At 34.8% G+C, this 21,985-nt stretch overlaps 1 protein-coding gene across 3 annotated transcripts in view; it reads right to left on the bottom strand.

Annotated features, from left to right (window-relative positions):
- Window positions 1-250: 250 nt before the first annotated feature.
- The window catches only part of LOC128211071 (uncharacterized), a 220,030-nt gene continuing 198,295 nt past the window's right edge, over window positions 251-21,985 (bottom strand). For all 3 annotated transcript variants that reach the window (XM_052915480.1, XM_052915478.1, XM_052915479.1), the window contains 22 exons: window positions 21,083-21,170; window positions 20,797-20,921; window positions 19,297-19,455; window positions 18,555-18,648; window positions 17,373-17,506; window positions 16,135-16,310; window positions 15,891-15,946; window positions 15,124-15,353; window positions 13,916-14,060; window positions 13,419-13,558; window positions 12,951-13,101; window positions 12,312-12,487; window positions 11,671-11,797; window positions 10,763-10,923; window positions 10,248-10,406; window positions 9,410-9,598; window positions 8,367-8,445; window positions 7,980-8,116; window positions 5,648-5,775; window positions 4,797-4,846; window positions 3,835-3,956; window positions 251-1,865 (listed from right to left, as the gene is read on the bottom strand). In XM_052915480.1, the coding sequence (XP_052771440.1) occupies window positions 1,816-1,865; window positions 3,835-3,956; window positions 4,797-4,846; window positions 5,648-5,775; window positions 7,980-8,116; window positions 8,367-8,445; window positions 9,410-9,598; window positions 10,248-10,406; window positions 10,763-10,923; window positions 11,671-11,797; window positions 12,312-12,487; window positions 12,951-13,101; window positions 13,419-13,558; window positions 13,916-14,060; window positions 15,124-15,353; window positions 15,891-15,946; window positions 16,135-16,310; window positions 17,373-17,506; window positions 18,555-18,648; window positions 19,297-19,455; window positions 20,797-20,921; window positions 21,083-21,170 (2,876 nt within the window). In that variant the 3' untranslated portion in view covers window positions 251-1,815. The remainder of the gene's footprint in view (window positions 1,866-3,834; window positions 3,957-4,796; window positions 4,847-5,647; window positions 5,776-7,979; window positions 8,117-8,366; window positions 8,446-9,409; window positions 9,599-10,247; window positions 10,407-10,762; window positions 10,924-11,670; window positions 11,798-12,311; window positions 12,488-12,950; window positions 13,102-13,418; window positions 13,559-13,915; window positions 14,061-15,123; window positions 15,354-15,890; window positions 15,947-16,134; window positions 16,311-17,372; window positions 17,507-18,554; window positions 18,649-19,296; window positions 19,456-20,796; window positions 20,922-21,082; window positions 21,171-21,985) is intronic.

The following is a 21,985-nucleotide window of genomic DNA, read 5'->3' as shown; positions in this document are numbered from 1 at the left end:
CCTTAATACTAATGGCCATCTATCCGATGAAGCCTTTTAGGAGCATTTGTCATGTTCTTGTGACAGCTCTTGTTCTGTATTAAATGGCAACCCATGTAAGATCCTATAAATAATTGTTAACTTGGGTCGTATGCTACTTAACAGAGTGACAGGCAAACTTCTGACTTAACGAGGATCTTCTGCAAGACTCAGTCAATATTATTAATTACTTTTTTCATTAAGCCACAAATGATCTGAAGAAAAACACCTGTCAAATATAGTGATTTTATTTAGGCATTACACAGCACATGTTCATTTATAATTATAAACTCTACTTTTCTATGTTTTACTTTATCACCCAAAGGAAGGAAAATTCATGATGAAAACTAAATAAGAAATTCCGTTGTTAACAAAGAATAAGAAAAATACTTATATTAATGTAAAAGCAAATAATATTTGATATGTGTAAAGAATCTCTTTGATATGTTTTATACTTTAACACTAAACGGCACTTGGAAATAAGAATAAGAAAAATACAAATACTCAAAACAAAATGTATATCAATGATAACTTACAATTTTCATAATAATCATTCATACATAAAAAAGAGAAAGAAAATAAATCAATAATAAATTCATGTAAAGATATATGTAGGAATAATTGGAATGTTACAACAGTCCGGCTGTAAGAGTAAGAAAAAATCCTCTGGCTAAATACATTATGCACTATAATACAGTGAGAAAATACATGTAAAAAATGACTACAAGAGAACAGTACCTGAGAGTATTATAATTTAATAATAGGTACTGAGAGTATTAAAATTCAAAACTAGTACACCCCAATTTCTCGAAAATTCTTTAGCGTAACTTACATAAGTATCTTATTGCATGAAACAAAATTACTAACATAAATATGATTTCATGAAACAACAAGTAGTTTATCTTGTTTATCTCAAGTATTATTTACTTTAAAAACCACAAAACTCTTTCAAAAGAGAATATAACATAATTTATACCCAATCAAAAATAGCGTGCTGAGTCTGATCCTGTTATAAGGGACTAAGATGTTTTGAGAAACTGGGGTCTGCAGTACCTGACAAGCTGAAGTGGTCTGTTTTATTAAAAAAATACAAATTCTAATTTGAGCGAATAAAATGCTTATAGAGTTCCAATAGCTAAATAAAGATTTTGAAAATCACATATAATACCATATATGCGACTTTAGAAAGAAAAATAGTATGATATCAACCATAAAATGGTTGTAAAGTTATTTACATTTATTGTATGTCATACAGCTATCATTTCAAAATTGTCCTGGTATACTAAAAGAGAAATAAGATTATTATATGAGTATTACTTTATGGTTGACTTTATGCTTTCAGATATATATGGTATTATGCAAAATAAGTGGATTTCATACATGGATAGTGTTGCAACCCCATGTGGTTATCATGGTTGTTACGCAATTTTCTACAAAACTACAAATATCATAATTATGATTTTTTTTTTGCATTAAGGGTCATTTGTTGCTAAAGAAGAGGTTTTCAATGAGCACAAATTATTAATTCATCAAGAGTTGACCACATCACAATATAATGATAACAGAGGTCATAAGTTATTTGTCACTGAGATTCATGAGTGATCAGACTTATAACACACATACATAATAAACGACCGGATTAAATTGAGCTATGATTATTATAAAGTGAGTAAACAAAAAATGATCTTGTCCAAAGTCACAAAAAGCTTGTATTTGGCAACAATTTATTTAATTGTCTTTTGAAACGAGTTTTTAATTCATTTGATGATCACATGATAGTGACGTGGTTGATGTCCTTTAAGCAGGAGGTGGTTGTGGAGGACTATCCGGATTATCAGAAAATCGTGCTGAAAAAGTAGAAAACATAACATAAATATAATTTTATAAACAGTTCACTAATCAAATAAAGACCTTCAATACAGAAAAAACATACATGCACAATCATTTATTGATATAGTTTGAACAGTTTTCTATACATTTTTTTCAAAGACATTACACTTGGGAATTAGTCGTTAAAACTAAATGGCTTGATAAATTTCATCTTTTATAGCATTTCTGAAATATCTTTTCTGAAAATTTTAAATCAGTCCATTGACCTATGCACTTAACCAATTCCAAAAAAAGAGAGAGAAAAACATCATGTCAAAATCAAATATAGCATCTGTTAAAGAGGTAAGACTATTCAACAAAGACATTTCAAATACAGACTCTCTTAAAGAGGCAAAGACTTACCAAGTATAGCTTTTCTTATAGAGGTGAGACTATTCAACAAAGACTTACCAAATATAGCCTCTCTAATAGAGGTGAGACTATTCAACAAAGACTTACCAAATATAGCCTCTCTTATAGAGGTGAGACTATTCAACAAAGACTTACCAAATATAGCCTCTCTTATAGAGGTGAGACTATTCAACAAAGACTTACCAAATATAGCCTCTCTTATAGAGGTGAGACTATTCAACAAAGACTTACCAAATATAGCCTCTCTTATAGAGGTGAGACTATTCAACAAAGACTTACCAAATATAGCCTCTCTTATAGAGGTGAGACTATTCAACAAAGACTTACCAAGTATAGCTTTTCTTATAGAGGTGAGACTATTCAACAAAGACTTACCAAATATAGCCTCTCTTATAGAGGTGAGACTATTCAACAAAGACTTACCAAGTATAGCTTTTCTTATAGAGGTGAGACTATTCAACAAAGACTTACCAAATATAGCCTCTCTAATAGAGGTGAGACTATTCAACAAAGACTTACCAAATATAGCCTCTCTAATAGAGGTGAGACTATTCAACAAAGACTTACCAAGTATAGCTTTTCTTATAGAGGTGAGACTATTCAACAAAGACTTACCAAATATAGCCTCTCTTATAGAGGTGAGACTATTCAACAAAGACTTACCAAATATAGCCTCTCTTATAGAGGTGAGACTATTCAACAAAGACTTACCAAGTATAGCTTTTCTTATAGAGGTGAGACTATTCAACAAAGACTTACCAAATATAGCCTCTCTAATAGAGGTGAGACTATTCAACAAAGACTTACCAAATGTAGCCTCTCTAATAGAGGTGGGACTATTCAACAAAGACTTACCAAATGTAGCCTCTCTAATAGAGGTGAGACTATTCAACAAAGACTTACCAAATGTAGCTTTTCTTATAGAGGTGAGACTATTCAACAAAGACTTACCAAATGTAGCTTTTCTTATAGAGGTGAGACTATTCAACAAAGACTTACCAAGTATAGCTTTTCTTATAGAGGTGAGACTATTCAACAAAGACTTACCAAATATAGCCTCTCTAATAGAGGTGAGACTATTCAACAAAGACTTACCAAATATAGCCTCTCTTATAGAGGTGAGACTATTCAACAAAGACTTACCAAATGTAGCTTTTCTTATAGAGGTGAGACTATTCAACAAAGACTTACCAAATATAGCCTCTCTAATAGAGGTGAGACTATTCAACAAAGACTTACCAAGTATAGCCTCTCTAATAGAGGTGGGACTATTCAACAAAGACTTACCAAATATAGCCTCTCTTATAGAGGTGAGACTATTCAACAAAGACTTACCAAATATAGCCTCTCTTATAGAGGTGAGACTATTCAACAAAGACTTACCAAATATAGCCTCTCTAATAGAGGTGAGACTATTCAACAAAGACTTACCAAATATAGCCTCTCTTATAGAGGTGAGACTATTCAACAAAGACTTACCAAATATAGCCTCTCTTATAGAGGTGAGACTATTCAACAAAGACTTACCAAATATAGCCTCTCTAATAGAGGTGAGACTATTCAACAAAGACTTACCAAATGTAGCCTCTCTTATAGAGGTGAGGCTATTCAAGTTTTGAGATATCATCTCAGGAGTAACATCACTCGTCTTTTGTACCAATATCATGGCCGAGAATCGCACACCAGGAGCAGCATCACTAAAAAAGAGCAGTTTTTGCCATTGTAAGTTGTATTTACTGGCAAATCTATGCCACTATTATTCTTTTGGAATTCAACTGGCAAACAAGTTTGCTGTTATCAAGGACATGAAAACTCGCTATTGACATCCAGCCTTGGTCAAAATATAGTGATATTTGATCGTAATATTGATCAAATCTAGCAGTTTCTGTTCATGCCCCATTCATAAATAACATGTATGTGTGTCTTTAACAAAGATTGTCACAGACTTACCAAAACATTCACATATTACATTTACTAGTAGGATCACTAAGACAATCTATCCTAATATAAGCACACCACAATCAAATAACAATGCTTACCAAGTCTTCTTAGTTGGTCAAGTGGCATAACTCAACAAAGTTGTAATATTAATACATTTATATTTATTGTCACCGGTAGCATGTGCACTAATTATCATGTGAATTTTTTAGTTATGGCATGTTACATTGGATGCTTTTGCAAAACATTATAGTGAGCAAAGTAGATTAGCCATTTTCTGATCACGTCATCACAATCGATCAAATTTCAACTTAATCAAATTTTATTAATAAGTTTATACTATACATAAGACCCGCTGAAGAACAGATACCCTTACTTTTCTTACTCGATTTTTCAATCAAAAGGGGGAACATCTAAACAATATTGGTAAAGCCAGACTTATGGGCCTCAGTGTATATGTGCATTCTGTCTTTGGCAACATGTGTAGTAAATCATTTGGGGAGTTTTTGCACAGCAATGCCAACAACACCAGGCTATCACAATACTTAACATTTTCAGGCAAGCCAAAGAATGTCCAAACCATAACCAAGACAACATACCTGGCCTCTTGTATTAACAAGAAGGTTCCTTGTGGAAGAGTTCCCATAACCTGAAAATATGAAACAGGCATATTCACATACCAGTTTTTGTAATGTCAGAGGACTGCCACCAGATATAACAATGACAATTGACATAATGCCGATTTAAATATTTTGTTATATAACTTTTAACAAATGAAGAGATAACGGGTTATATGACAACCTTTGACAGTCAAATGCATGTGGCCATGGATTCAAAACAATAACATTCAAACAAACTAGGTAATTATTGCGGACGAGGTTGCCTGGTTGTTATCTGATAGAGCATTACATATGTTATAATACAATATAATGTTATCTTGGGCAATATGAACCGTAACAAACAGAAACAAGTCTTGTAGTATCAGTTATTGTAAATGGTGTATTTCCACATGTATATGAACCATAACAAACAGAAACAAGTATTGTAGTGCCAGTAATGACATTATGCCAAATGTGGTTCAGATAAAAAGATAATATAACGAGCTTCAAAGAAAGAATGGCCTGCAAAACATGTCTGCCATTTAATGTTCAGTAACAGTTACTTTTATTTAATCATTTGCAGCTTATTATTTTCAAGGGTGACCATATATGATGTATACTTCTCTATTAATGATTGTTGAAATTTACATATAGTGCAAATGGTTTAAAATTTGCAAGGCTTATTTATTTGTCAACATATGGTGTCACAAATTTAAAACCCATAATATTGGCAAATGGCAAAACTTTGCAAAATGAACCAATTAAGCAAAATTGAAGCATTCTGAAGTAGCTGATAAAAACAATCTATGATGGTAAGTGCCATCTTATTGGTTGTTCAGTTATGTACTCACAGTTGCCTCAGTCACATTCCTGTAATGTTTGTACACAATTGATACGGGGTTGAGGAGTTCCACGGACCACGGGAAGCCTTCATCTTCAAACACCAGAGCCCCACCATACATGTTGTAATACATCGTGTCTGAAACAAACATTGGCATCAGGTTTCGGCATCTTTTCTAAGGTAATATTACACTTGGCAAGTCTATCATTCACTTGCAGTGTGGATTCCTATTGCCATACAATGAGCCAAATGTTCAAAACAGTTGTAAATTGTATTGTTGTTTACTTTTAAATCTTTTTTACTCTGGAAGTTAAATTGCTACACTTGTTAACTTCATTATTCCGAACAAGATTTTTGACAATTTTTCCATCTTTACTTGTTTGTATTTACATATGAGTACATCATCAAATAGTTTTTCATTAAATGATAACAACAATGTTGATGATCATGTGGGTAACTTTAACACAGTTCTGAACAATCAGCCCATTATCACACTTATATGGCTGCATTCACACATGTTACTGACTATATATGTAATTCAATGGCTTTAATCTTTGTTTGTAAATACAGACAGCCATTAAATTAGTTTCCTAAATGTGCAGCAAAAGACCTGTAGGGTAAGACAGAACGACATTGTAAATTATAAAAGTTTATAACCCTGGTTCAACATTTTTCTCGCTCTTTAACAATGTTTGATGGAAATTTCAGGGATGTTTTGCAGATCAGAAAAGGTTATACCATCTGGTTTTTGCACACAACACAATCGTTCATACACTTGATATCTGCTGATGTAAATCCCTTATTGTATAAAGAATTAATTTTAAATAATTTTCTTCCCAACAGACTTACCGGGTATGTGTGATATTAAGCCCAAATATGTACAGCTAAAATAGTACAACATAGCCTAAAACACTTACCACATGAATCAAACTATTGTACAGCTAAAATAGTACAACATAGCCTAAAACACTTACCGCATAAATCAAACTATTGTACAGCTAAAATAGTACAACATAGCCTAAAACACTTACCACATGAATCAAACTATTGTACAGCTAAAATAGTACAACATAGCCTAAAACACTTACCACATGAATCAAACTATTGTACAGCTAAAATAGAACAACATAACCTAAAACACTTACCACAAGAATCAAACTGTTGTACAGCTAAAATAGTACAACATAACCTAAAACACTTACCACAAGAATCAAACTGTTGTACAGCTAAAATAGTACAACATAGCCTAAAACACTTACCACATGAATCAAACTATTGTACAGCTAAAATAGTACAACATAGCCTAAAACACTTACCACAAGAATCAAACTATTGTACAGCTAAAATAGTACAACATAGCCTAAAACACTTACCACATGAATCAAACTATTGTACAGCTAAAATAGTACAACATAGCCTAAAACACTTACCACAAGAATCAAACTATTGTACAGCTAAAATAGTACAACATAGCCTAAAACACTTACCACAAGAATCAAACTATTGTACAGCTAAAATAGTACAACATAGCCTAAAACACTTACCACAAGAATCAAACTATTGTACAGCTAAAATAGTACAACATAGCCTAAAACACTTACCGCATAAATCAAACTATTGTACAGCTAAAATAGTACAACATAACCTAAAACACTTACCGCATAAATCAAACTGTTGTACAGCTAAAATAGTACAACATAACCTAAAACACTTACCACAAGAATCAAACTGTTGTACAGCTAAAATAGTACAACATAGCCTAAAACACTTACCACATGAATCAAACTATTGTACAGCTAAAATAGAACAACATAACCTAAAACACTTACCGCATAAATCAAACTATTGTACAGCTAAAATAGTACAACATAGCCTAAAACACTTACCACATGAATCAAACTATTGTACAGCTAAAATAGAACAACATAGCCTAAAACACTTACCACATAAATCAAACAGTTGTACAACTAAAATAGAACAACATAACCTAAAACACTTACCACATAAATCAAACAGTTGTACAGCTAAAATAGTACAACATAACCTAAAACACTTACCACATGAATCAAACAGTTGTACAGCTAAAATAGTACAACATAGCCTAAAACACTTACCGCATAAATCAAACTATTGTACAGCTAAAATAGTACAACATAACCTAAAACACTTACCGCATAAATCAAACTATTGTACAGCTAAAATAGTACAACATAACCTAAAACACTTACCGCATAAATCAAACTATTGTACAGCTAAAATAGTACAACATAACCTAAAACACTTACCACATGAATCAAACTGTTGTACAACTAAAATAGTATGACATAACCTTTAACACTTACCACAAGAATCAAACTCTTGTACACGTGCTTCAGGGACTCCATCCGCAGTGAAGGAATCCAGAGCACACCGTTTAATAAACATCAGGTCTAGGAACCCGATAGCCTTGTAAAGCCTCACACCTTCAGCCAAGAATAACCTGAAAACCATGATCCTTACTTAAATAAAATATTTCCATACTTGAAAAAGCTCAAAACTCCTCAATAAGCAAAGTTAACAATGTGGTTATAAGCTGTTACTCAGTCATTACATAACGGCATCCTTTAAGTGGCTTCGACATCATTTTGTACTTAAAACAAGACCATTCTCTCAAATGATGATGTGTAATACATTCTTAAATTCAAGCTGTTATCTTCCTACATGGTATTGCATTGTAAACCTTGACATACCTGCAACTTTCCTGTGGCTCCTGTTCAATGTTTGGAATATAGCTTCCCGGGTACTGGTCCAGCATGCTACATGATTTCTCTAGAAAATAAAAAAATAAATCATAAAAATAAGCATAGATTCCGCCTTTGTTAAGATAGATGCCATTTTCTTGCATACCGGACGTGTGTTTCCGGTCATGTGACCAGTGCTGGAAAAACCCATATTACATACCCCATGTAAGATGTGTCACGTGCAACAACGCGCCACTTCTTATATCTTTTATTGTATGGTTAATGAAAAATGTATTATGCCATTTCAATAAAGTGCGATCAAATATACATGTTTGCAAGACTTTTAATTAAAATTGAAAATAAATAATCGTAAAAAACGCTATTTTTAGTTATTTAAAATTACTGCACTCTATGACGTCAGTAAACAATGTCGCACACGCTTTTTGGTGTAATTGTACAATAGTTCGTTTTCTACGTCATTTTTTCCACAAATTGATAAATTAAGATATGCAAGAAAAGATATCAATCATGTGTTTCCGGTACGTATAGAAAATCCGACCCTCGGGCACGCTGCATGGCCGGTAACTCGGCATGCCTCGTTACCGGCTTACGCACGTGCCCTCGGGTCGGATTTTTCTATCCGTACCGGAAACACATGATAGATACTTATAGTCTTCAAATACGGGAATAACTGCATTGATAGAAACCATGCCATCTTAGATATTTTGGGATTTATTTGGTTTGGAATAAGGCAACCAAAATGTTTCTCTTATTGAAATCTATTTCAATGGCTGTATCAAAAGAAAAAAACAAAACCTTATTGAAAAAAATGGCCAACTTGGTTATAGTTAACAGCTTGACAACTTTTAACTTGTGGTTATATCTAACAAATGTTTATGCTGAACAACACCATCTTAAAACTCATAGAGATTTAAAAGTCAGATGATAACCATAGACAAACAATTACATGGGGATTTCGATTGAAAAAACCCCAACTATTATCTTAAACAGACAAGACAAGCCAAAAAATTGTTTTCGAAGACAAAACCTACCTTGGCATAATCCTCCCATCATCCTTCCATTGTTGTCATAGTGTTCATCGTCACAGCGACACACCATGCCGGTGTGGTTGGCGGCAGTGTCATTGCCATGATCAGCTCGTGTATCCCTTCTTTCGTCACCCATGCATACAGCACCAGTTCCACACTCGTTACTCATCTCGCAACCCATCCCTATTTCAACTGTCATTTTATGGATGATTAATTAATTTAGTCCTTTAAAACTGCATGTGAATTTGCCAAAATCCATAAACTCATATATAACTGGCCTAAAATGTTCCAAAGCTTCTTGACCCAAATGACCTAAGACACTTTTTTAACCTTTTTTTTGACATGACAAGTGTGCTTTGTATCAACATATCTTCTAGTGGTTGGCATTTTAAGCAATGTTAAACACCAAAAGCTTTCATTACCTTTGCGATAAAAATGGTATGATTACATTTCCATAGGAAATAATATTGAACTAAATACAACCATCTATTTTCATTATGGCACTTGGGATGGCAGCCACAAGTTTGTTCAAATGGCTGACTACTGTAATGCTACATACTATTTTGTGTACATCTCGACACCAGGTTTCAAACCGCAAGTTTGTTAAAATGATTGATTGTTGAAATGCATAATACTGATTGTATACAAGCCTGGCAGCAGTTTGTTTGCTGACTACCGTATTGCTGTATACCATTTGTGCACATCGAGGCACCAGGTATTCAAAATATTTTGTTTGGTGTTAGTAATGTTGATAAATTGTAGGCGATATTGCAAACAATTGTTTTTTATTATGAGGTCAACATAAATCTCCCAAAATGTAATGTGCAAAATTGGACATTACCTCTGCATTCCCCATCATATCTCGGCTGTAATCTCCCATGAACTGTACAGTTTTCCCGCTGTAATTCGCATTCATTGCCGTATGTATGGTATGTCCCATCTCTGTGGTCCCAGCCACATATGGGTTCATACACAGTGGGGCATGCATAGGCACACTGGTCTGAAATGAATTTTAAAGAGATATAAAATTGGTCAAGTGGTCAAATGTGTCACTTCTCACCAAAGAGGTCCAGAGACATGTTACCTTGACCCCTAAAACTGGACACCAGTACAACCTAGGAAACAGATTGGAGATATATTCAGATCAGCTCACAGCTCACTTTACTATTCAGCTTAAGTAAGTATTTATAAACTAACACATAAATACATATCATTAACACTCAAGTAAGTTAGAAACTGCAAAAGAACCTAATTTCAAGGATAGCTTGTTTCAAATAAGAATTGGCTATATTTTCATCAGCTACAAGTCTATATGAACAAATATGTATTGTTTCTTAAACGTATATAATCTCTCACCCATATTTGTAAAGGTGCAATTTTCTGGACTGAAGCCAAGAACTTCTTCCATGTACATGGCAAACCCGAGGTTAGACTGGGCGTCCCGAGTTATGTTACCAATGTTGTCACAATATGGCCTGTATGCTTCACCAATCTTAGACATGCAGTAACCCAGCGTGCTGAAGACATAATATAATAATAGATGTTAGACTGGGCTTCCTTGGTGATTTTGTCGCATAATGGCCTGTACGCCTCATCAATCTGAGCCATGCAGTTACCTACACGTAGCATGCTGAAGTCATAATATATTATTATAATAGATGTTAGACTGGGTATTCCTAGTTACCTTACTGATGTTGTCACAATGTGGCTTGTATACCCTACCAATCTTAGCCATGCAATAACCTAGCCTGCTAAAGTTTGAATAGAATAACTATGTAATTCACTTTTCTTCCTTTTGTTTATGACTGCAGGATATTACATAAAGACAGTTACTGGTACATATTTCTTCTTGTCATAAAAAGTAGTTTTTTACTGACTTCACCTTTATTAAAATATCAGAAAAACTAAATTCATATACTTAAAACTAAGTGTACCAGGTACAAATGGTTGGAAGATACCAGGAGACAATGTTACCCAAACAAGAGCCCTATTAAGGAAACAACCAAACTTTGTCTGTTTTTATACATTCCAAAAGGGACTTAACTTGAACATGGTAAAAGCCAGAGTTACGGGTCTTGTTGTTCATGTGCGTATGTCTCTAGGAACATCTGTACTAAGTTTCAGTTGAATAACTTGAACATTATTTCTGTTACGACCAAGGTTTCCACTCTTGCACAACGATGATGACAACAAATCAATAGCTATTATAACACATTGACCTTTAACTTCGATAAAAACACAAGTTTATAAGCACTGTGAAATACCTGCATGCTTCTTCATAACTGTGAGTGGAGTTGTAAGTTTGGAGCAGATAGTTTCCACATGAAGCCACTGTCAGGTATAGAAGGTTGTCATCCTCTGGACAGCCACTTGTTGGCCTGGGCAGCAGGTCTGAAATGAACAATATCATTTTAACTTTATATGGTGACGTAACCTGCTTTTTCACTTAAGCTATGAAGTTAACCAAAGCTCGTTACCTGTGCTTTTAACACTGTTCATGATTAGCACCAATCCTGGGTACTGGTTCCTGTTCATCTGTGGACATAAAGGTCAAGGTTATCTGGGCTGGTTCCTTGTTTTGCTTACTTACTTTCTTACAACACTGTTCATAGTGGATGGGTCCAATCCTCAGTACTGGTTTCCTGTACTCTGTCGCCATCAAATCTAGTTCTTTGTTCTACTTATTTTCTATGGCTTACCACACTGTTCATAGTGACTGGCTTCCATCCTCGGTACTGGTTCCCAATGCTCTGTGGCGATCAAATCTGGTTCCCTATTTTACTTACTTTCTAAGGCTTTCAAATTTGTTCAAAGCGACTTGCTCCAATCCTGGGTACTGGTTCCCTGTCCTATGTGGCAATCATAGCTGGTTCCCTGTTCTAAATACTTATTTTCTATGGCTTACCACACTGTTCAAAGTGCCTAGCTCCAATCCTGGGTACTGGTTCCCTGTCCTCTGTGGCTATCAGGGCTAAGGTCACAAAAGCTGGCTGGAAGTTCTCGCTTTCATCACATGACATCATGTTCACATTATGCTCTTCCAGTATTGAATAGGCACACCAGAATGCCTGGGACCAAACGCTGAAAAAGTAAGGTTGTACATGACCAATGATCAGAGACATGAAAAGGGATGTTTTAAAGGCCATTGCATTGGATCACCTTTCCTGCAGAGCTAGGACAACTGGGGCTATATTCAATATGGTTCTTGTCCTTATACTTAAATATGAGACTCTTTTATGCCTCAGTGGTTCCATTCGGTATATTGGGGCATTAATTTGATAGTCCAATCAAAACATTTCTAGAACTAAGATCATTCTTAGGGTGTTATTTAAAACTGAACAACCATCATTTAAATTTATGTTTAGAAAAGTTGCCCAACCGGCTAAACTTAAACCTTTACATTTTTATTACCAAATTTGAATATTTTAACAAATAATGATGTTTAGGCTAATTCAAGAAAGAAAAATCAGTGACATAATAAAAGGACTGCTCCCTAGCAACCATAACTAACAAACATGTGAAACAAGAAAAATACAGTGCTTACTTGCAAGACATGAATGTAGAATTATCCATAGTGAGCATGGACAGGATTCCCTCAACTGGAGAATGCAGCAGGTTTATAACCGAGGGCAAACAATGGTGGGCGATCTCTTCACCATAGGTCAACAATGCCATCTCACATGGGAATTCAGCCTCTGAAGACAATATAGTCACATCTATCAAATATCTATTCTTTGATCTCCCTTGTGCGCAAATCAAGACGTAATTCCTTCTATTTTTATACGGAGCTACACTAGTCATGCTCTAAGCCCTCAACACATCAATCAGCAGAACATACATTAACTCTCAACTCAGTGATTTTGTGTTTGGCTTTTTTATCTTACATTACCTTTATTAAATTTCAACTGCAAAATGCTTGAAAAAGGTCGCCACTATCCCACAATCACCAATCACAGAGAGGCATTTTTTACCATTAGAACCCACCTAGTGATTTATAGTACCAATCACTTACCACAGTATGGTTCAGTTTTGTTGAAATATTGAGGGCGGAAATCTCTGTCAGCTGTCACCCCTCTGATGGAATCGTCGGTACAGTTAACTCCCAGGCCCTTCAAGATGTTATTATAGCAGGCCAAGGACCTCCACTCCGCGCTGAGAATATAAGCAACGATACAGTTCAATTCAAAGCACAGTATTAAATTTGAAGTAAGCTAATGGTCAACACCACCAACTGATGCTTAATTTGCCAGTAAGACTTGAGAACACCGACAGACCATATCCGGACTGCTGATTCAACATTTCTTGTGTATTTGTCTTAAGTCATGAAGCACTTGACAACATACTAATATTTATCAACAGATACAAGACAAACATGCAAAATGTGAAAAAATAACCGCCATTATGGCAAGGAAGTTGAGGTCACTGCAAACAGGATTAACAACCGTCCTTGTGGCAACATAGTGAGCTCACCACGAGCTGGCTCCATAAAAACAATATATTTTTACTCACAAGCACATATCCTGACTCGTTGCATTGGGACGGTTATAATCTTCTTTGAAACACAGCACATCCAGAATTTCTCCCATCACCCAAGGATTGGAGCACAGGCCTTGTGCATTTGTGGGGAACATTTCCTCTAGTTCACCGAACCGATCTGAAAACCACACTTGTGTCTAGTATATTTGATATATCATTAGTATTACAGCATACATGCAATATCCCCTATGGGGGGAAAATCCCCCCCCCCCGAAAATTTGATCCCCCGGTCTCCTGGCGGGAAATAAAAATCCCCCGAAATCTAAAAGTGATTTTACAACAAGCAATAATGACAAAGCCAAACCACAGTATGTGAGTGAAACTGAATGTAAACAAACAACTCCACAAGGAAGAAATGACCGTATAAATACTTGCAATGAATATTTGAAAAAAAAGGTTTGATAAATGCCAAAAGGAAACTTACACAAGATATATAAGAAATTTATTTATTTGTAGTAATGATCAAAGGCAAAAAAAGATTGCATTTTGGGAATGAAAGAAATTATTATATTTATTCCATTCTGTTATTGTCTGATTATTATCATAGCTGATAGTATTAAGCAGATTGTTTTAAGGAAGGAAGGAAAACCAATTAAATTGTCTCGAAAAAATATTATTCGTATGACATATTTTGTTCTGCAGGTGCATTACAGTATGACATGACAGTGTGATAAATCATGATATATAAAATAATTCTGTATATTCAAAAAAGTTAAAGGTTTTCATAGCAATATATGTGAATACCTTTTTTGTACTTGTGTCTAAAATACTTAGGAATTTGGCCAACTTACACCTGTTAAAAAAATCCCCCTGAATACTACCAAAATTGCCCTGAATTTTCAGCCTTTTTGAAAATGGTCTCCAGAAATATGGCATGTATGCACAGGGACTGCAGCAAATAGCAAACTAAAGACATATTTGATTGACATCAATTAGTGTAGAATGGATATGCCAAGTCTAAACATACACGAAGGAGATAAATATGCCATGAACAGTCAATTTGAGTTATCTTTCATGCACAACTAGCACCCTTAATATGAAAGCAATTATTTTATCAATAACTTAATAAGCTTAATGAAATGTACTCCTTATGCATTATATTTTGGAAGAATAAACTAAATCTGCTTCCTGGCTTCCCAATAACTGGACTAGCTTGAGCAGATTTATTTTTACAAACCCACCTGTGAGATAGATATTGTCTGAGGCGAGGAATTCTGTAACATTTGAAGCTTTGTCCACCTTCATTAGTTCGACCGAATGTTGACCGTGGAGATACACGTCGCGGTGATCAGTCTTCTGTCGAGTGAAAGTAATTGTGACAGCGCTGTTGTCACTTTCCACTGTGAGATTGCTGAAGTTATCATATCCTCCGAAATCCTTGTCAAATTGAGCAGATTCACCATCCATAAACCTGGGATATATTGGAAATTGTTGTTGTTTTAATATGTAACCTGTCATATGCAACCAATGTTGGTTAATTACCCCAGCCCCACACACACCATATTATATCTAAGGATTTATACTGTACAAGAATCATCTTTGTAACCTTTTAAATGTGATTGCATATTTCAATAATTTTATTGGTATATTTTTCATGTATGTTTTATTAGTGTTTTGGAATGTATCTATTTCATTCACACATAGTTACATTGAAAAATGATGTTAAATGGTGTTGTTGCTTGTGCGCATGGTGCAGTTACTTGGGGATCATTTAACATGTCCCAATGGCCATTGGAAATAGTTATCGCTTAAGTCCGTGCTAGTGGGCATTGACATCGTCACTGCTATTTTCAAACTTGGGACGCAGTATATGCTTCCCTTTCAAATTGTATTGTTTTAAAAGGTGAAATTAAAAACTGATACTATTCATGTATTGTTTCTCTACACACCCGATTACAATTAATGGAAGATTGTTGAATATTAGGAATAGTGATATGTATGTACTTACATGTCAACTGCCATATACTGATTCATATAATCCTTGGTTATAACTATGAGGTCCCGCTGGAATTATTAAAATAAGGTGAAATTGAAAAATAAAATCAATAAGTTGACTGCTTAATCACAACAAAGTACAACACAATTCAGATTTGTTTCAGGAAATATGGAAATTGTTTGAATTTATTTTTTTAATATAATTCAAACACTGTTAAGAATTACACAGGTAAATTGCCATAATTACATAGACTCACCGGTTCCATATCTGTTTGACGTTTTCTAATTGCGGGCATCACTATCAATGCTATGTTGAAGTCAGAAAACGTGGAGTGTGGGGCTTTGACTCGGAAATGTTCGTCCCCATTTGGCAGTATGCCAACAACCATTGATATCTGACCATCTTCAGAGATGAGCGATACTGCTACGTCACCTGAGGTAGTTATGATTTATTGCTTTAAGTGTCACTGTGGTTGGGGTTTGGATTTATCATTACACATTTGCTTATAACACCACATCAAGGCTAACACATGTGCATAGTTTCACTAGTAACATTAGTTTACATTCAAATATATCTAAATGATTTTAGCTATGGTCAAGGTTAATATTTTTGCATAACAAAAAAACAGAGGCATCACTTGCTAATAAGTAAACCCAGAGTTACAAGCCCTGCTTCACAAGTGAGTAACGGCACTGGTAACTTGCATTCCAAGTTACATGAATATAGTTTAAAGAGTTTTTAAAGGGACTGTACACCAGATTGGCACCAAAATTATATTTTTTCTGTAACAAATCTCTGGACAAATCTTTAATAAAATGTTTTGCTCTTTGATATCTTAATTGTAAAAAAAGTACCAAAATGTAAAATACAAAATTGAGTCAAAGGTCGGGTTCGAACTGGTGTCGCCAAAATGCAGTCCAGTGATGTATCCACTGTGCTACGAAGACTTACTCTAAATGGTTGGATAGCTATATCCCTAACTTGGTAATATCACGTGATAACATCGACTAGCCAATCACGCATATTGAATTAATTGTACTAGGTAGACATACCTAGTAATCTTTTTTAATGGAAAAATACGAAAAAACTGCAAAAAATAAATCAATTGTAAACTATGTGGTACTTCAGTTAGTTAGTTTCAATGCATTGTACACATTGATACCAAGTTTATGTCAGTTTGCGACAATTTTCTTCTTATTTTTCCGCTATTTCATCATACGGAGTACAGCCCCTTTGTGAGATATATTTCAAATTATTAAGACAAAGTTAAGGGTTTTGCAACAGCCTTATAACGATGATAACACTGACACCAAGGCTATAACATTACTCATTCAAAAAGCAAACACGTTAAAAATTAAATTAATTGTCACCAACTCATATGAAAAATATCACTTTTACACCAATAATAAATCTGAATTTGTAAATAAGGGAGATATTTCTTACATGCATGTAACGATCTACAACATTGTTATAAAATTGAAGAAAGTTACTTACAAACGTGAGGTAAAACATCCGTATGAGCGATGACACGTGACTGAATACCCCTACTTATGTTCGAAAAATGACATTTCATTGTCGTCTCTGCAAAAATATTCGTGTTGATACAACCCAGAAGACCTTCGTATTTCCTGAAGACAAAATACATTGTTGATACAATCAAGTCAACCATAAAATACCAGCAAGACACGTTTCATAGAACATATTTCTCATATTATAGTTGCTGGGATGATCTTTCTGATACAGTGTAGTGGGCATTTGTCAATCTGTAAGACTTTTTTGTGGAATATATTTATCATTGTGAATATTACTGAGTCCCATTTCATAGCAATAACATTCAGTCAATAATAACACATCTTTATTAAGCCTGGAGTATATGGAAAGGCTCGGTCAACTTGTGATGTTTTCTAGAACAAAGCCACAAACTTTGTAAGCAGAAAATCAGCAATCTGTTTTAACACAATTTATACGCGCAGTGATTTTTGGGTGCAATTTACTGCCTTCTGAAGGCTGTTTCCCGTTGCAAAAAACTATCCATTTTTTCCCAAAATTTTATAATCTTTCCCCAATTTGATAAATGCAAATTATGTTAATGAATAAGAAAGCAATGAATTTCTTGAAATATAAACAAAATCTTGACAAAACTTATTTACAGCATAATTAATGCATAAAAAATAAAACATCTGTGTTTTCCATTATAATTGTTTATTTTGGCCTGATTTTGTATTTTTCCCAAAGTCAACTTTTTTCCCAATTTGCACAGGTGGTAAAAATAATTCCCCAAAAAATACAGATGCGTTATTGTTTATGATACATATAAGGTTTTATGTCACAATGTTCATTGATGATCAAGAACATAAGACAAAAACTCTGTCGAGCTTTTCAGCTAAATATGTCTGTACAGTTTTTGTTTAAAATCATATAAAATGTATGAAACAAATCATTGAAAGAGAATAATAACGTATAGTGTATAATCATGAATAAGGTAATGGCTTTAAAACTTATTCCATTTAATCATTATATACTATTTAATAAGGTCATATTATGGACATTGATAAGCAAGCCATAAGCAATAAATAGAAATCTAACAGCCTGGTCCCTTTAGTTTGCTGTCTACCCGCTCACGTCATTATCTCAATATTAAATCTGGCAAGAAAATCCTAGTATGACTACACGCACCTGCAGTTGTTTGGATCCTGGACAACTCTGTTCCGCCATTCTACACAATTGTCTTCCATCATCCTTATGTACATTCCCTCATTGCACTCTGCTTCTACGGAAAAAAACAAACAATAGCATTGTCAAGATTATCCTTGGATGAAATCCTAAGTTAATGGGGTTGTAAGCATGGGCGAGTTGATTCTGGATTAAATCTAATGGGTTTGTCAATTTAGTTTCATAGAATTATTGGTCATTGCGCCAATAAAAGATTTTGATTAAATTTTAGGCTACTGGGCTTGCCCCTGTTGTTTCTATTTATTTAATGGTCCTCGTGCCCTTTAACAAGGTCTTGATTATAGTAAAGGCTCCTATACTTTTCTATGCAGTTTCTGTTGTTTTATTAGTAAAACCAGGGAACATGAATTCTATTTAACAAACAATGCACATAAACATGAAGCTCATTAGGCTTTTGTAGAACCTACAAATGTCTTTTCAGACAAGAAACCGGCATAAGTCAACAATGTCTAAGCCAGTGCTAAGGGCCTTCTTTAACTATTGCATTTTGTCCTTGCAACAGGACTTGAAAGTTTCATTTAAATATTTTGACAATTTATTTTGTTAACGCCAAGATTAAAATGTTTGCCAAACGAAACCAAAGACGATAACACAAAGGCTTTCACAATACATGAACTTATATTCTTGAAAACAACAACAAAGAAACTAAAAGTGTAAAAACCATGTATTGCAATTTGCTACCTACCCCTGCATTCCCCATTATGAATAAATTCCAGTCTTCCTCCTGTATGGCAATTTTCCAGCCTGAAGACACACTCATTTCCATAGTTATGATACTTGTCAGTCGTAGGGTCAAAGCCGCAAACTGGCAAATACTGGGCGGTACAAGTGAAAGCACACTGGTCTGCAACAGAAAACATGATAGAAATTTTATTATCGGTAAAATTTCCCTTCATTTCGAGCCTTAAGCCTCACTCATTTCAAACAGTGTGACACTTCTCAATCTGAGGATCATAATGGCATACTGTCAAACAATCAATGTATGCCGGTATGCATTCACATTTTAAAATTTAATAAAATAAAGAGAAAACATGGGCATCAGAATGAATCATTCTTTTGAGAGGAGCCTAACCTGATTAAACTGTTCTAGAAAGCAAGCTTAGCTGATAGAGTAGATAACTGAACACTGACCTGAGCACTTTGGAGGAGATTGCACTGATACATTTACTGAACACTGACCTCAGCACTTTGTAGGAATGGTCACTTAGAAGTTTACTGGACACTGAACTCAGCATTTTCCTGAAGTTGGCACTGAGAAGTTTACTGAACACTGACCTCAGTACTTAGGAGGAGATCCCGCTGAGAAGTTTACTGAACACTGACCAGAGCACTTAGGAGATGGCACTGAGAAGTTTACTAAACACTGACCTGAGTACTTTGGAGGAGATGGCACTGAGAAATTTACTAAACACTCACCTGAGCACTTCGAAAGAGATGGCACTGAGAAGTTTACTAAACACTCACATGAGCACTTTGGAGGAGATGGCGCTGAGAAGTTTACTAAACACTGACCTGAGCACTTGGGAGGAGTTGGCACTGAGAAGTTTATTAAACACTCACATGAGCACTTTTGAGGAGATGGCACTGAGAAGTTTACTAAACACTCACCTGAGCACTTTGGAGGAGATGGCACTAAGAAGTTTACTAAACACTGATCAGAGCACTTTGGAGGAGTTGGCACTGAGAAGTTTACTGAACACTCACCTGAGCACTTTGGAGGAGATGGCACTGAGAAGTTTACTAAACACTCACCTGAGCACTTTGGAGGAGATGGCACTGAGAAATTTACTAAACACTCACCTGAGCACTTCGAAAAAGATGGCACTGATAAGTTTACTAAACACTCACATGAGCACTTCGAAAAAGATGGCACTGAAAAGTTTACTAAACACTGACCAGAGCACTTGGGCGGAGATGGCGCTGAGAAGTTTACTAAACACTGACCAGAGCACTTGGGAGGAGTTGGCACTGAGAAGTTTACTAAATACTCACCTGAACACTTTAGAGGAGATAGCACTGAGAAGTTAACTAAACACTCACCTGAGCACTTTGGAGGAGATGGCGCTGAAAAAGTTTACTTAACACTGACCTGAGCACTTTGGAGGAGATGGCGCTGAGAAGTTAACTAAACACTGACCTGAGCACTATGGAGGAGATGGCACTGAGAAGTTTACTAAACACTCACCTGAGCACTTTGGAGGAGATGGTACTTTCAGTTTGGGTAGCACCATTTCTAGTGACTCATGTAGGTTTTCTTTTGTGATGTTACACTGCCTTGTCAAAGGGCTCGTAGCCAAGCATTCTTCAAACCTGTTTTGTATGATAAACAAACATAATTAATTTCAAAATTGAATTTAAATGTTACTTTATGTGGCATATACAGGTATATATTTGTTAATTAAGTTTAAATCAACAGCTTCTCATCTTAAGGCTGACAATGATTCATAACTTGATTAAAATGTTCAACTTACATGCAACCATCAGCTTTCCCATCAGCAATATGTTGATAGCACATCATGAATGCCACCAGTCCATATTTAGAGCAAGGACTTTCTTCTCCTGTAATATACAAAGATATTCATTGTCAATTTTAATGTCAGCAGCAGAGAATTAATGTTATATCTTGCTTTATGTAAGAAACATTTGAAACATGTCATATCTCAATGACCGCAGCGAATGAATAATGTCATATTATAAACAAGCAGCAGATGTATACCTAATGTAATTTTATTCAATTTTGGCAACAGAGGTATAATGTCATATCCCATTCAATGACTGCAGCAGAGGTATAATGTCATATTTAAACCAATAGTTGCAACAGTGGTATAATGTTATATCTTATTTAATGTCTGAAGTAGATGAATAATGTTGTATCACATTCAATTTTGGCAACAGTGGTATAATGTCATATCCCATTCAATGACTGCAGCAGAGGTATAATATCACATTTAAACCAATAGTTGCAACAGTGGTATAATGTTATATCTTATTCAATGACTGCAGCAGAGGTATAATGTCATATTTAAACCAATAGTTGCAACAGTGGTATAATGTCATATCTTATTCAATGACTGCAGCAGAGGTATAATGTCATATTTAAACCAATGGTTGCAACAGTGGTATAATGTCATATCTTATTCAATGACTGCAGCAGAGGTATAATGTCATATTTAAACCAATAGTTGCAACAGTGGTATAATGTCATATCTTATTCAATGTCTGAAGTAGAGGTATAATGTCGTATCTCATTCAATTTTGGCAACAATGGTATAATGTCATATCATATTCAATGTCTACAGTAGTAGGTATAATGTCATCTATCACTTAATGTCAGCCGCAGATGTATTTTGACATATATCTTTTAATGCCAGAAG

Source organism: Mya arenaria, chromosome 12, assembly GCF_026914265.1.
Source record: "Mya arenaria isolate MELC-2E11 chromosome 12, ASM2691426v1".
Classification (NCBI taxonomy): Eukaryota; Metazoa; Mollusca; class Bivalvia; order Myida; family Myidae; genus Mya; species Mya arenaria.
This window is presented reverse-complemented; position numbering and strand designations above follow the sequence as displayed.